Consider the following 16,516-nt stretch of genomic DNA (forward strand, 5'->3'; position numbering starts at 1 on the left):
TTAATTTGGTAAGGACTTGGGATGGAGAAATACTGAATAGGTTACTTATTTGTACTTACATTTAGCAGAAGCCACATGTAGGCCCCTTCACTATAAGCTCTTCTTTCTAGTGCCTGATGTAGTAGATTCATTCTTTGTCCAATGATTGCAGTCATTTGAGAATACAAAACACATATCTGCAGAGGCCAAAGTATACAGAAACCACATTCATGTAAACTTTGTCACAATCTGTTTCATGTATGTGTCTGGGCTAAATAACTAATTATGTGTCTTCTTCGATTTTAGGAAAATCAATAGAATGTTCAAATCTGCCAAAATACGGTTTAAGATCATTTTGAGTATTACAATACTCCTCATATTCTTGCTTAGCATCATCATTCATCTTAGGGTAAGGGTTTTCATTGACATAAAAGAACATGCTTTTTTATAAATATTTCAGTATGTGTAACAAATGAAATATTGCTAATGTCTCATCAGCCTATTGAGCTTAAAATCCTACAAAACCAATATAAAATGTTCTCTGCTTGGCAACATGCTGAAACCTCAACCACATCTCGCAGCATAGATGAGATGCAAATAGATGAGCTGATGACTCTAGTAAATCGTACTGTTCCAAATGTGGACTTTGTATATTTAAATTTAACAACCAGTGTCAAAAATAGCACCGCAACCATCATGGACTATAAATCTACATACTGTATAGGAGACACCATAACAGTGCGAGTGGAAATGTATAACTACTTAGGTGAAAGAAAGACCTATGGAGGAGACTTCCTACGAGCTCGGATTTTTTCTCCAAACCTTGGAGCCGGAGCTTCTGGGGATATAAAAGATTTTAACAATGGGACCTACAATGTGTATTTTACTCTATTTTGGGAAGGTGAAATGAAGATTTCTATTTACTTGATGCATCCCAGTGAAGGCGTATCTGTTTTATGGAGATCCAGGAACCATGGATACAAATATATAATTTATAATGGTAAATTCCTCAACCAAAGCCAAGAGGTTCCAACAGAATGTGGATTTTCTTTGGATACAAAAAAAGAGGAATGTGAATATGTAGATAAAAGATATGGAGAATCTTTCTACTGTATTAAACCTCCTGGTGTAGCTTGTGAAGCCTTCATATTACTGCAGAGTAGAAACAGACCTTACACCTATCTGTCCAATGATCAGAAGACGCTCTTCACAAGGTAAATGTCTGTTTCAATTTTATGAAGTAGAACATTTAATGTAACCATTTACTTGAATTAAAGGGGTTAGTGTAAGACCACAAATGCAAAATGTTTACAAAAATATTGCCATACTGGTTGTATATGGCAGTGATTTTCAACCTGTGTGCCGTGGCACACTAGTGTGCCGCGACACATGGTCAGGTGTGCCGCGGGGAAATTTCCCCAAACTATGGTGTCCCCTGTGTTTTGTTTCCCGGCAATGCGCAGCGATGCGCAGTCACGGCTTCTTACAATGTAGGAGACGTGTACAATAACACATGCGCAAGCTTTGAACCTCGCGCAACAAAATGACCTCACCGAGGCCGGCTCATCATCCTGAGAGCGGAGAGACTCTTGCATTTACCCACCGCCAAGGTAATGCCCACCAATAATGCTGACTATATGAGCTTTTGCCTGAGTATATGAACTGTTGGCAGAATACTCAGCATATGAGCTGGTACTTTTAGTACTCCAGCAGTATACTGCATATAACAATGAGAAATGTAAAATGAGAAATACTATAGTCATGAGGCTGGAGTACTACAAGTACCAGCTCCTATGCTGAGTATATGAGCTGGCACTTGTACTCTGCCCTCATGGTCATAGTACTTCTCATTGTACCCATTTATTTTGCAGTATATGAGCCACATAATAATCAGCACCATATACTAAAACCAGGGAGAAACTGAGAACTGCTGAGGAAGAGCTTTGTGTGTGTCTTTCCACCATTCCTGCCAGGATATCCCTTTTGTGTTTATCGAAACAGGCCCAGGTTTCACACTGAGTGAGTAAAATGAATTTAGAATCTATATTATTAACTATATGTATAATATGACTGTTTTAGTGTCATTTTGGTTGGTGGTGTTCCCCAGGATTTTCTAAGTATAAAAAGTGTGCCGCGGCTCAAAAAAGGTTGAAAATCTCTGGTATATGGTATTGCAGATCACTCTCATTCAAATCAATAGACATCATGTTTGTATTTTTAGAAATAAATAAATGTCTTTAGCATGTATCAAAACTAATAAATGAGGTTCTTCTTAGATCTAATTTGGAACACGTTTACATCTTTGCGCCAATTTATCATTTTCATGATGCCTCAGCACTACATCACAGTTGATTGTACCGACTCTGTCCTGCTGGGAAGCTGTTGTGATTATCCTTTCCCTATCTCCTCCTGGAATCTAAAACAAACACTGAATTCAGACCCCTTTAAATGTTTCAATCTTTGCTTCATTTTACTCTGCCTCCATCAACAGAAATGTAGATATGTAGAAGAAAAACTGAAATATCACATGATCATAAGTATTCAGCCTTGTTGCTCAGTATTGAGAAGAAGCACCTTTTCAGCTAGTACCGTCATGGCCATAAGTTTTGAGAATGACACATATATTATATTTTCACATGATCTGTTGCCCTCTGGTTTGTCAGATGTTTTTATCACATACAGAAATACAAGTGCAATCATATTATGAGTAACAAAAGCTTTTATTAACAGTTAGAATGAGTTACTGCAGCAAGTCAATATTTGCAGTGTTGACCCTTCTTCTTCAGGACCTCTGCAATTCTCCCTAGCAGCTTTCAATCAACTTCTGGACCAAATCCTGACTGATAGCAGTCCATTCTTGCACAATCAATGCTTGCATTTTGTCACAATTTGTTGGTTTTTGTTTGTCCATCTGTCTCTTGATGATTGACCACAAGTTCCCAATGGGATTAAGATCTGGGGAGTTTCCAGGCCATGGACCCAAAATCTCTATATTTTGTTCCCTGAGCCATTTAGTTATCACCTTTGCTTTATGGCAAGGTGCTCCATCATGCTGGAAAAGGCATTGTTGATCACCAAACTGCTCTTGGACGGTTGGGAGAAGTTGCTCTTGGAGGACATTCTGGTACCATTCTTTATTCATGGATGTGTTTTAGGCAAGACTGTGAGAGAACCGATTCCCTTGGCTGAGAAGCCGCCCCTCACATGAATGGTTGCAGGATGCTTTACAGGTGGCATGAGACAAGAATGGTGGTATCGCTCACCTTGTCTTCTCTGAACAAGCTGTCTTCCAGATGTTCCAAATAATTAGAAAGGGGATTCATCAGAGAAAATGACTTTACCCCAGTCATCAGCAGTCCACTCCCTGTACATTTTGCAGAATATCAGTCTGTCCCTGATGTTTTTTCTTTAGAGAAGTGGCTTCTTTGATGCCCTCCTTGACACCAGGCCGTGCTCCAAGAGTCTCCACCTCACAGTGCGTGCAGATGCACTCACACCTGCCTGCTGCCATTCCTAAACAAGCTCTGCACTGCTGGTAGCCCGATCCCGAAGCTGAAACACTTTTAAGAGACAGTCCTGGTGCTTGCTGGTCCTTCTTGGGCGCCCTGGAGCCTTTTTGGTAACAATGGAACCTCTCTCCTTGAATTCCTTGATGATTGAATTCCTTGCGATAGATTGTTGACTGAGGTGCAATCTTTCTAGCTGCGATACTCTTCCCTGTTAGACCAGTTTTGTGCATTGCAACGATGACTGCATGTGTTTCTTTAGAGATAACCATGGTTAACAGAAGAGAAATAATGTTGCCAAGCACCAGCCTCCTTTTAAAGTGTCCAGTGGTGTGATTCTTACTTAATCATGACAGATTGATCTCCAGCCCTGTCCTCATCAGCACCCACACCTGTGTTGATGGAGCAATCACTGAAACGATGTGAGCTGATCCTTCTAAGGCAGGCCTGCAATGAAGTTGAAATGTGTTTTGGGGGAAAAGGTTCATTTTCTAGGCAATATTGACTTTGTTTCTCATACCTGGATTTTGGGATCCTCTGCCTCTTCCTTGCAGATCCTCTGCAGTACCCTCAGGTTGGATGGTGAATGTTGATGGAAGCCATTTTCAAGTCTCTCCAGAGATCACTTGGGTTTAGGTCAGTACTCTGGGTGGGCCAGTCAAGAATGGTTACAGAGTTGTTCAGAAGCCACTGCTTTGTTATTGTAGCTGTGTGCTTAGGGTCATTGTCTTGTTGGAAGGTGAACTTTCGGCCCAGTCTGAGGTCCAGAGCACTCTGGAAGAGGATCTCTGTACTTGGTTGCATTCATCTTTCCTGCTTCCATACTGCAACCACCATGTTTCACTGTTGGGATTGTATTTGGCAGGTGATGAGCAGTGTTGAGTTTTCTCCACAAATACAGCTTAGAATTAACACAAAAAAGTTAAATTTTTGTTTCATCAGACCAGAGAATCTTATTTCTCATAGTCTAGGAGTCCTTCATTTGATTTTTTTTCGAACTGTATGCGGCTTTCCTACGTCTTACACTGAGGGGAGGCTTCTATCGGCATACTCTGCCATAAAGCCCCGACTAGTGGAGGGATAGTTGACTTTGTGGAACCTTTTCCCATCTCCCTACTGCATCTCTGGAGTTCAGCCACAGTAAACTTGGGGTTCTCCTTTACCTCTCTCACCAAGGCTCTTCTTCCATGGCTGCTTAGTTTGGCTTGACGGCCAGGTCGAGGAAGAGTTTTGGTCATGCCAAACGTCTTTTATATAAGGATTATGGAGGTCACTGCGATTTTGGAAACCTTGAGTGCTGCATAAATTCTTTTATAACCTTGGCTAGATCTGTGCCTTTCCACGGTTATGTCTCTGAGCTCCTTGGGCAGTTCCTTAGACCGCATGATTCTCATGTGCTCTGACATGCACTGTGAGCTGTGAGGTTTTATATAGAGGCATGTGCCTTTCCTAATCAACACCAATCAATTTAACTAAACACAGCTGGATTCAAATGAAGGAGAAAAAACATCTTAATAAGGATCAGAAGGAAATGGAAAGCATATGAATTAAATATGAGTATCACAGCAAAGGGTCTGAATACTTATGAAACCTACCACGAGGAATCTACCATTAGAAGTCGATCTGATGGTAGATTCCACTTTCCTGCCTCTGCCCTAATCTGTGATTTAATAACCCTGGAACCTAACCTAACTTGTTAAAAACTTTATATCAGTAATTTGTATGTAAATTAACTGCAGAGGCTCCTGGGGCTTGGAGTAGCCTTAGCTCCCAGTGCCTGTCCAGGCTAGTACATGCCCTGGTAGCATCTACAGTTAATTTACACATTACTAAAATAAAGCTTTAAACAAGTTATATTAGATTCCACGATTATTAACTTACAGTTAAGGCAGAGGCAGGCAGGAGGAGTCATGGTACGTTTCCTTTAATATATCTACATTTCTGTTTATTTTGTATCAAGATGGGGTGTAGAGTAGACATTCATGAGTGGAAAAAAATGTTTTTGATCTTACCAATTGGCAAACCAAGAGTGTAAAATGTAAAGGGGTCTAAATACTTTCCGTACTCACTGTATTCTATTCAGAGTTATCCTATCAATAAATGTTATGGCAACCACAGAAATATCCAAACATTTGTTTCCTCAAAATCTAGTGGCTGCAATGCTTAATATAGTTCTTGTTGTGCAGATAACAGCAGCACAGCAATATTAACCTAAGTGAAGCTATTCTAAAGTTCTCTGGACAGTCTGAGAGTAATTGTAAATCAGCGTTGTACCCCATCATTCAGTAATTGTAGGACAAATGAACATCATCATCTTTGGGCTAGCTTGACCAGCTATATTCATGAGATTGGCTGTGGTTAAATATTTTTAAACACTTCATAATGTATTATAGACCATTAACCCCTTCAGGACTCCTTTTTTATTACATTGAACTCAAAAAGCCATAACTTTTTCACTTTTTCGCTGCATATGCCGTTGGTTGAAGGCTTGTTTTTTTGTGAAACAACTTGGAATTTTTGGTGGTGTTCATTTGGGGTGCCTATAATTTATTGATTGAATTTTATTTACTTTTTAGACAGAGGAAGAGAAAAGTAATTTTGGTGTGTACAATTTCATTAAAAATGTTACGTCATTTAACAAACGGCAAAAGTAACATGTTATCTTTATTCTGCATGTCATTATGATTTGGAAGTTGCCTAATTTTTATATATATATATAGAAGCAAAAAAGTGGCAGCACTCCAAGGAATCGTGGAAAAAAATGTGAGGTTTATTCCATCTCTAGCAAAGTTTCAGCTGTTAATCAGCAATTGCTTGACAAAGGCTGATTAACAGCTGAAACGTTGCTAGAGATGGAATAAACCTCACATTTTTTTCCACGATTCCTTGGAGTGCTGCCACTTTTTTGCTTCTATATCTACACTCTTTGGGTAAGAGTATTGGGATAGCACCCGTCTGAACCCTTTTTTTCCTGAAGGCTGTGCTGCTTTGCAATTTTTGTTTGTCTATATATATATATATATATATATATATATATATATATTGTTTTTGTTTTTCTCATGTTATATTATAAGAACTCTATTCAATAAAAATGATTTGTATTTTCATCATCATCTTCCTAAAGTCGTAACTTGGAAAAACTTTACAGAGCTAGTTGAGGGATTTTTAATTTTTTTTGCTTCCTTAGCTGTAATTTTCCTTGGTACCATTCGGGGGTTTGTGCGACTTTTGGAGCACCTTTTGTAACTTTTTTTTTTAAAACCATGTGACAAAAACACTATTTTTATGCAACTTGTCAGGGATTTTTTCCACAGAGCTTATTAAACGTGTAAAAGAATAGATTATATTTATAGATCGCATTGATATTAATGCAAACAAATATGGGGAGATTTTAGTAAACATTTACATTTTTTATTATAATAATATTGATTATATGGAATAAAGGGGCTTTTTTCTTACACTTTTTTTACTTTTCTATTTTGTCCCAGGAGGGGACTAGAAGGTGTGATACCCTGATCACATCTTCAATTTACTGCCATACCATAGTATTGCCGTGTGTACTGGCTGTGAGCATAAAGGTAGCCAAGAGGCCCTTCACTAGGCACCTGGCTGCCATGGCAAGGCATTGTCACCCTCTGATGGAGTGCCAATATCTTAAGGGCTTAAATGGCTACAATTGGTGAGTACACCGACCGTGGCCACTGCACCTCTGTTTCTGAGCCTATGCAATTTCCAGGACAGTATACTACAGCATGGTGCTTTAAAGCACCACTCAGCACAAAGAGGTTAATTTACATATTGAGATTTATAGTTGTTTACCGATTTATAGTTGCAGTAGCGTAACTAGAGGAGGCAGGGCCCCATTGCAAACTCCTGAATTGGGCCACAATTACTATACATACAGTATATAAACAATATATATACATACATATAGTACAGTATCATGTACACCCATGCATCATATACACAGACACACTGGATATACACATTACAAATACACACAAATAGCATATTCACATTGTATACTCCAGATGCTGGGGCCCCCTGACGCTGTGGGTCCCATAGCAGCTGCTATGGCTGCTACTCCTGTAGTTACGCCCCTGTATATTTATTAAAAATTTTCCCCAGTGGAATATATACTAAATTGTTGTTCCATATTTCTCCTTTATTAAAGGTCTAATTTTGGAGCTGAAATCCCCAAGTCTCTTGAAAGTGTTAAAGTTCTTAATTGTTCAAGTAAGTGCTTCAAACTATTTTATATATAAAACATTATCTAAGAATTATTTGACTCTACATACCACAGGAGTTTGGACTCCTGCAGGCATTGCCTAAGTGATATCTTAACCATTGCTAATGTAATAACTTCGACTAGACAACTTAGTCAAAATCTGGAAGAAAAAAATGGACTATATTGTCAGCTTTTCCCATATGATTTGCCTTAGGCTTCATGCACAGGACCATAATGGGAGAAGTAACCTGGCCAAACAATTTGTGGCCAGATCACGACCCCCATAGAGATCTGTGGCACCTGATAACAGTGAGGTGAGCACAGAGTGTGACCCAGCGGCCTCTTGTTTAAGGAGGGAGGAGTGAGGAGTGCTCAACGGCCATCCTTCCTCCATAGGACTGTGTACTACACTTGGTTTACAACCCTGATGAGCACATGGCTGTTTTCAAGAAGCCGTGGGCGGCAGTCAACCATTGCATTATGTTTGCGTTAACATATGCGTTTTCAAATGCATCAGAACAGCTGAGAAGAGGAGATTTGCCTAATTACATTGCTGTGAACAATGCATTTACAAAACACAGGCATTAATGCATATCTGAGAGTGGCAATTAGAAAACAATAATAATCCTTATTTATGCTGGAATATTTATTTTACAGACTGCTCCAAAAAAGCATTAACAAAGTGCCAAATTGGGATGTCTCCTCCTTTTCCTAGTGGATATTTCCTAAAAAACCAATGGTTCCCTATATATTGTGACTTATCAACATATGATCCCTTTAATCACATCCAATCTTGTCTGGCTCAGAAAATGATATACCTGATGGGAGATTCAACTATTCGTCAGTGGATTGAGTACATTCCAAAAGTTATTAAGAGTATGTATGGGATGATTGTTTTTTAATCTCTTGTTTATCCTTCATATACCTTTGATCCAAGTTACTTGGATATATCTTACAGCTGGGTACACAAGCGTATTTTCTATGCAGTATTGTAGTAAAATGTAGTATCAAGACAAAATTTTAAGAGAACCTGCCATGCAAATAAACCCAACCAAAATAAATACTTTTTATTTGCCCTTATCCCTTATCTATTAATTTTCCATGGCTGCAATGTTATAAAATCATTTTGTAAACTTATATGCAACCCACAATGATAGTAATGGGATCTTGCATATCCAGTTTGCTGCACTGCCCTGCCTCCTCGTTCCTGATTGACAGGTCTTATTGCCCCAAACTGCACCAGAAAACATGTGCAGGACCTATAATAAATCTGGGCCACTTTTGTGGGGAGGTTCCCTCGTGACAAGTTCTTCTTAACGGCGTGTTTATATGTTCAGTATTTCAGATGCAAAAATCAGAAGTGGATGATAATGGGTAAGAACATACCATTGAGTGACAGTATTCCTGCTAATTTTTACCACTCCTGGTTTGACATAAAAAACTATATCTGAAAAGCTGAATGTGTGACTGTGCCCTAAATGGAATTTAGCTGAAGTTTGCCCATGTAACTCACCTTCGATGCACACAGTTGTGCGCATGATGGTTTACTCATGTGCACAGGAGAAAATTCCTTACAAATGTAACTTATACATTTTTTTTGGTTTACAAAGCTATGTGAGGGCTTGTTATATTCAAGACAAATTTCATTTTCTAGTGGCACCTTTAAATATTCTGTGTCATGTACTGGGAAGCTGGAGAAAAATTTCAAATGTGGTTAAAAAAACGCAGTTGCACCATATTCTCATGGGCTTTATTTTTGCGGTTTTCGCTGTGTGTTTGTTCTGACACCTCTCCTTTATTCCTTGGATCAGTACAATCACAGAGATACTAAATTTATTTCGTTTAGTTATGTCATAATACCATTAAAGAAAATCAAAAAACAAAAATAAAAAATAATGATTTGTGTCTCCTTATTCAGTATCGGGAGCTGTGTAAGGTGTCATTGTTGGTGGGATGGGATGACATTTTCATTGATACCATCTTGAAAACTGTATGATATTTTGATCACCCATAGGGTTCATTGGAGGGAATAATTATTTTTGTATTTTAATAGATCAATTTTGGGGCACGGTGATACTTTATAGACTGTAATATAGAAATCTTAATGACAGCTATGCAAACCTTTAATAGATCCACAGCTGTCATTTTGCCAATCAGCGCCCTCTGATGACATCACTGAGGACTCGACCGCATTCAAGAATGAAAGCACCCAGCAGCAGACCTGGTAGGTGCCTAGGCGAACCTGCACCAGGTTTACTGCCCTGATCGATGCCAGCACTGACTGCGGCAGTTCCTGACAGGTGTCAACTGTATGATATAGCACGATCCATTAGTGCTCTCCATACACCCCTTCATGAACGCCCAACGTATATTTACATTGGATGCTTATGAAAGGGTTAATAATGATGAGTGTAATTTAAAAAAAAATTGGATCTATTTTAAAGCACTGGGAGAGATTATGAGTGAATTTCTAGCAGTGAAACAGTCACAGAGCCCCCAGTAGACAATAGTCATGTTACTGACAGTAGCCAACAATAACACTGCCCCCAATCAGTAGCCAATAGTCATGCAGCCTCCAATAGTCACAGAGGCTGCAAAGGTCCCAATCAAAATGTAAAAACTTTTATTCCCAGCAGTGAACCCCGTATGGAACACTGGAGCACAGAAACACCACCTTTTTGTCATTTTTCAACACATAAAAATGTTAATAAAAAGTGATCAAATAATAATAATTATCTTTATTTATATAGCACCACCAAATTCCGTAGTGCTTTACAAATCATAGGGGACATACACAAATATAATATTACATTGCAGAGTACAAACAGTCATATGGAACAATAGGAGTGAGGGCCCTGCTCACAAGAGCTTACAGTCTATGAGGATGAGGGGGTGACACAAGAGGTTGTAGAATGGTCCAGCCATTCTTTATAAGGGAACAATAAAACAATAAAATAATTGAATAAATAGTTTAATAAATAAAAATTCTGCTGCTTGAACCTGCCATCAGCCGCATCTTATATACAGAGTCCAAGGTGAAAGTGACTGCAGAGAAGCCTGGAACTTGGTATATATCTGCTGTTTGCCGAATAACAGACGGGATATGGGATATAGGTTGGATTAGTAAAGGGAGAGTTGACGTTTCATGCAGTTAGCGAGTGTGATAGGTTTGCCTAAAGAGGTTTTAAGACCACGTTTGAAGCTTTGGAGGGTGAGTATTAGTCTGAGAGTCCGGGGAAGGGCATTCCAGGGAATTGGAGCACCTCGGGAAAAGTCCTGGAGATGTGCATGAGAGGTCCAAATTAAGGTAGAGATTAATCTAATGTCACTGGCAGATCGAAGAGGACGAGAAGGGCAATAGACTGAGTCGAGAAAAGAGACATAAGAAGGTGCAGCATTATTCAGAGCTTTGTGGATGATTATTTTAAAGTGAATACGGAAGGAGACGGGCAGCCAGTTCAGTGGTTGGCACAAACTGGAGGTATCCTTGTAGCGTTTGGTCTGAAAGACGAGCCTGGCTGCTGCAATAAGAATCGATTGAAGAGGAGAGAGTTTAGTGAGTGGAAGACCAATTAGTAGCCAGTTACAGTAGTCTAGTCGACAGTGAATAAGTGCAATAAGTAGCATTTTACAGGTTTCAATTGTCAGAAACGGTCGGATTCTGGAGATGTTTCTGATAAGCATCCGGCAAGAGCTACCAAGAGATTGAATATATGGTGAAAATGAGAGGTCAGAGTCCAGCACAACCCCTAAACAGCGGGCCAAAAAGTTGTCTTTCACATGGTATCAATATAAATGCCATTAAAAAATGACACCATACACAGCTCCATATGCCAAAGTATGAGAAAGTTGTAAGCATCAGAATATGGCAAAATTAAGACATTTTTATTCATGCAAACTGTTTTAATTTTTAGAACCTATTAAAACCTAACAAAATCTACTGTATATACTCGAGTATAAGCCGATCCGAGTATAAGCCGAGACCCCTAATTTTACCACCAAAAACTGGGAAAACCTATTGACTTGAGTATAAGCCGAGGGTGTAGTATACAGCCAGCCAGCCCCATGTAGCATACAGCCAGCCAGCCCCCCCCAATGTAGCATACAGCCAGCCAGCCCCTCCAAAATAGTATACAGCCAGGCAGCCCCCCAATGTAGTATACAGCCAGGTAGCCCCCCCCCCAATGTAGTATACAGCCAGGCAGCCCCCCCAATGTAGTATACAGCCAGGCAGCCCCCCCAATATAGTATACAGCCAGGCAGCCCCCCCCCAATGTAGTATACAGCCAGGCAGCCCCCCCCCAATGTAGTATACAGCCAGGCAGCCCCCCAATATAGTATACAGCCAGGCAGCCCCCCCCCCCCAATGTTGTATACAGCCAGACAGCCCCCCCAATGTAGTATACAGGCAGCCCCCTGCCAAAAAAAAAAAAAAAAACTCAATACTCACCCTCCGGTGTCCGGATAGTTTGCGCGGGTCCCGATGTTCAGTGCGTGGCTCCCGATCTTCGGCGCGGGTCCTGGCGGCTCCTCTTCACTCTTCTTTCTTCACTGCTCTCTCACCGGCAGAGTCGCATCCATTAAGTACACTATGATGCGACGTCATCAGCGGCAACACCGCCGCATCATAGTGTGCGCCCGCCACAGATCGCATGGATGCAACTCTGCCGGCGAGAGAGCAGAGAAGAAAGAAGAGGAGCCGTCGGGACCCGCGCCGAAGATCGGGAGCCGCACGCTGAACATCGGGACCCGCGCCAACGATCCGGACACTGGATGGTGAGTATTAAGTTTTTTTATTTTTTACTTGACTCGTGTATAAGCCGAGGGGAGTTTTTCAGCACATTTTTGTGTTGAAAAACTCGGCTTATACACGAGTATATACGGTATATAAATTTGGTATCTCTGTAATCGCACCAAACCAGAGAATAAATAAGAGGTTTCATTTGGAGTACACAGGGAAAGCTGTAAAAACATATCCCACAAGAAAATGCTGCAAAAGGCATTATTCATTGTTCATTGCATTTGGAATTTTTTTCCTGGAACATTAAATGCTGCCAATGAAAATGACAGTCTGTTAAACCGAAAACAAGACCTTATAAAGCTCTGTACATGGAAAAATAAAAAAAGTTATGCATTTTTAAAGAAGGGGAGCAAAAAATGGCAACTAAAAATTAAAAAGGCCATCGCTGAGAATGTTTCCATTTTTGACAAGGATAATACTTTTAAGAAATTTACGAAAATGTACTTAATCTAATAAAAATAGTTAAAACCTTTTACATTGCCATGGAAAATCAATTTGTCATTTCCCTCTGTCTTGCAGCTCTAAAGTTTTTTAATAATCACGGACATGGCTGGCACAGGACATATTTAGCATATGATTTAACAAATAATATCCAAATTCAATGGAAGAAGCATGGACACCCATTTGTAACTCAGAGCTTATTTGGTGTGAAGGATCATGCCTATATCACTAATGAAATTGACCAACTTGGCGGAGGTGCTAACACCATCGTTGTGATCGGAGTAGGACAGCATTTTCGACCATTTCCCTTTAAACTGTTTATGAGAAGAGTTCTCAATATTCGGAAAGCCATTGAAAAGTTGTTTTTAAGGAGCCCGGACACGAAAGTCATCATAAAATCAGAAAACACCAGAGAACTGAACCCAGATGTTGAACGATTCAGTGATTTCCATGGATACATTCAATATCTCTTGGTAAAGGAGATCTTCAGAGGACTTAATGTTGGTGTGATTGATGCTTGGGACATGACCACAGCCTATGGATCATATCATGTCCATCCACCAGAAATAGTCATTAAGAATCAGATCAACCTGTTCCTTTCGCTAATTTGTTAATTTTCTTTATACATGTAGATGGATGATTTTTGTGATTTTATTTAAACAAATATTCTTTAGGGTTACATAATTAATTATAATAACATTTTTAGGTTATGATAAGCATTTAAAGTTCTTGTTTAAGGCACTACAGTTTTGACCTGCTTCTTATATCGATTATTGTTAACTGTAATATTAACTGTAACCATAGTTACAGCATTGTGCTACCCATTCGATTCCGGGCGTCATAGCCATTTATGGGGGACTTATATCCAGCCACAAATTTGCGGCCGTATATACATCCCTCAAACAGTCGTGTGAATGCAGCCTTAGGCTGCATTCACACACACGTATGGGAGACATAGATATGGCCGACGTATTTACGGCCGATGTATATATGGCGTATATACGCCCCCAATAGCTGGCAATAGGCGCATGGCGCACTTGTGCTGCACCGTACCGTTCCGTACCCTGTGAAAAGACAGGACATGTTTTATCTTTTCTCGGAATACGGCACCGTGCGCAATGTTCACCTATGGAGAATGGCGGAGGTGTGCAGTGTGGGTGAACGCTCCTCCTCCACCCGGCGCCGACATGTGCCCGCTGTGCTAGGGTACAGAGGGCACACATCAATGTGAATGTAGCCTTAGCCTGTACAAGATCAGTAAGTCTACATGCACCATAAATTAGGAAGGTCTAAAAAAACAGCAGCTAGCTCAGAGCCCCCATTGAGATCACACTGCACAGTCAACATGAGTGAGACAAGCGGCTGCACTGCAAATTCTTGCAGAAAGATTTACAACAACAGCAGGAATAAAAAAAAAGTGTTTTAAATGTATGTGGCAAAAGGAGTACTAGTCACAAAAGACTGTAATAGGCTACAGATAATTTCTTTACAATAACTTTACAATAGTTTGAAAACAAAAATTAGACAATACTAGGCCTAGGAATATAGTTATGTCTGTATTTCACTTTATTGTTATGGCTGCATCTCACCTTATATTTTCTGAAGCAGACCTATTAATGCAATGCAATACAATCCAGATCCTTTATCCATATTAGCCATATATAGACCATAAATAGAAAAAGTCCGATAATAATAAGTCCCAATATCAAGATATTTCATTATATCTAAAAAAAATGATCATTATGCATTGATTTTGTGACCGTTTTCTGCTAAAGGAAATCTACCATTTGTTTTTATGCATTGTGAACCAAACATACCATGAGCATGCTGTACCTACCCTGATGCAGAAACATACCTTGTTTAATCCCTGAGCTGAGTGGTTTTGCTCAAAAAACAATTATAAAATTCAGGACCTTGGAAAAGCTAGGTGCCCTGGCTGCCCTATATAAACACATTGGGGGTCATTTACTAAGGGCCCTATTCGCATTTTCCCGACATGTTACCCGAATATTTCCGTTCTGCACCGATTTTCCCTGTATAGCCCCAGGATTTTGGCGCAAGCTATCAGATTGTGGTGCATCGGCGCTGGCATGCACGCGACGAAAATCGGGGGGGGCGTAGCCGAACGAAAATCCAACTGATTCGGAAAAACCGCCGCATTTAAAAAAAAAGTGTTGCGGGACCCGTGCTTACCTTCACCAGGAATAGGCCGGTGAACTTCAGGGTATTCCGGCGGGCCTCAGCGGACTTCAGAGCAGCAGCGACACCTGGTGGATGTCGGAGGAACTACCTTAGTGAATCCCGGCCGGACCCGAATCCACCGCAGAGAACGCGCCGCTGGATCGCGAATGGACCGGGTAAGTAAATCTGCCCCATTACTTCCACATACACAGGACCTTCATAAACTGTCCAGACAGGGCTAATAAACCTAAGTTGGATGACATAGCAGTTGGGGGATGGGGCAGCAATTGATTACTTCTGCCTGCAAAACCGCTCAGTTCCCAAGGTATGTTAGGTTCATAATGCATAAAAGCAGATGATAGATTTTCTTTAACTGTACATTAAAATGTCACAAACATTTTTTTTTTATATGAATTATCATCACAATTAATTTATTGATGTGGCCGGCCACATGACAGCAGTGTCACGGTCTGGTCTTGGCCCCCTCTATTCACACCTTGACTTATTTGTTCATAAGATCTTTATACTGTGATGCAGTGTATATCATTCACCATTTGCAGCCTCTCAACGGTTCATTGTATCACACATGTGCCAGTTTCTCAACAGTAGGTGTCAGGGGTATAATAGGGAAAGAAATGTAAAAAATAATTTTTATTAATCAATTATTAAAAATAGTTTGCCACATTGCGTTATGCAAAAAAGAAATTAAAAACATATTATAAATTTGCCTCTAGGAAGGGTACAGCAGGATCGTCCCCTGATACAAATAGTAATAGATCCTCCTGTATAGAAATATATATACCTGAAGTCATATTGTACACAGGACTATTGTTGAGAAGAGGCGCTCTAGCAATATTAAGCGTGTATCTTATTGCAATCTTTATCCATGTTAGTAGAACAGTGGTAACTGTATCATTATTGTGACATGTTGCAAGTCAGAAACATTGCTATGACGCCAACTGGAGAAACACAACCTGACAGTATATTGTGTGTTTGTAGTGAGTATGTCACAACACAAGGCGCAATGGCAACGTTACTGCAGTAATATTGTATGCCAAATATAGAGCGTGCCTGAAGTACAGCTAAAAAAGCTTGTCACATCTATTTGCACGTGAGCTGGCATGCAAAAAGTCACAAATTTTGGCTCAAATTTATAGATGCCCCAGCCTAGGCATAGAAATTAGCTTGGAACTGATTGCCACTTTTGGAGACCTTTTGCAACTTTTTGAAAAAGTAGCAACTTTAAGGATGTGGCTCCCAGTGCTTACCCTATTTTATCTGTATAAGCGGCCGACGTGCTTTTCGTATTATTTCTCATCAAAGATTATAGGGCTCATTTACTAAGGGTTTGCAGACCGCACAAACGTTGGATATTCTGAC

The 16,516-nt window shown here is 40.0% G+C and overlaps 1 protein-coding gene across 1 annotated transcript; it reads left to right on the forward strand.

The window, feature by feature from the left end:
• The first annotated feature begins 465 nt into the window (after nucleotides 1–465).
• LOC140065961 (NXPE family member 2-like) lies at nucleotides 466–13,569 on the forward strand. The gene is made up of 4 exons (XM_072113521.1): nucleotides 466–1,193; nucleotides 7,660–7,721; nucleotides 8,371–8,589; nucleotides 13,034–13,569. The coding sequence occupies exons 1-4, from the start codon at nucleotides 466–468 to the stop codon at nucleotides 13,567–13,569; spliced, it is 1,545 nt and encodes a 514-aa protein (XP_071969622.1).
• The last annotated feature ends 2,947 nt before the right edge of the window (nucleotides 13,570–16,516 follow it).

The sequence above is a fragment of the Engystomops pustulosus genome, chromosome 6 (genome assembly GCF_040894005.1).
Source record: "Engystomops pustulosus chromosome 6, aEngPut4.maternal, whole genome shotgun sequence".
NCBI classification, from domain to species: domain Eukaryota; kingdom Metazoa; phylum Chordata; class Amphibia; order Anura; family Leptodactylidae; genus Engystomops; species Engystomops pustulosus.

Excerpts from the sequence above, each read along its gene's own strand:
- LOC140065961 (XM_072113521.1), top strand. The coding sequence starts at position 466 with ATGTCTCATCAGCCTATTGAGCTTAAAATCCTACAAAACCAATATAAA. Across the intron at positions 1,194-7,659 it reads CAGAAGACGCTCTTCACAAG|GTCTAATTTTGGAGCTGAAA; the intron begins GTAAATGTCTGT and ends CCTTTATTAAAG. Across the intron at positions 7,722-8,370 it reads TAAAGTTCTTAATTGTTCAA|ACTGCTCCAAAAAAGCATTA; the intron begins GTAAGTGCTTCA and ends TTTATTTTACAG.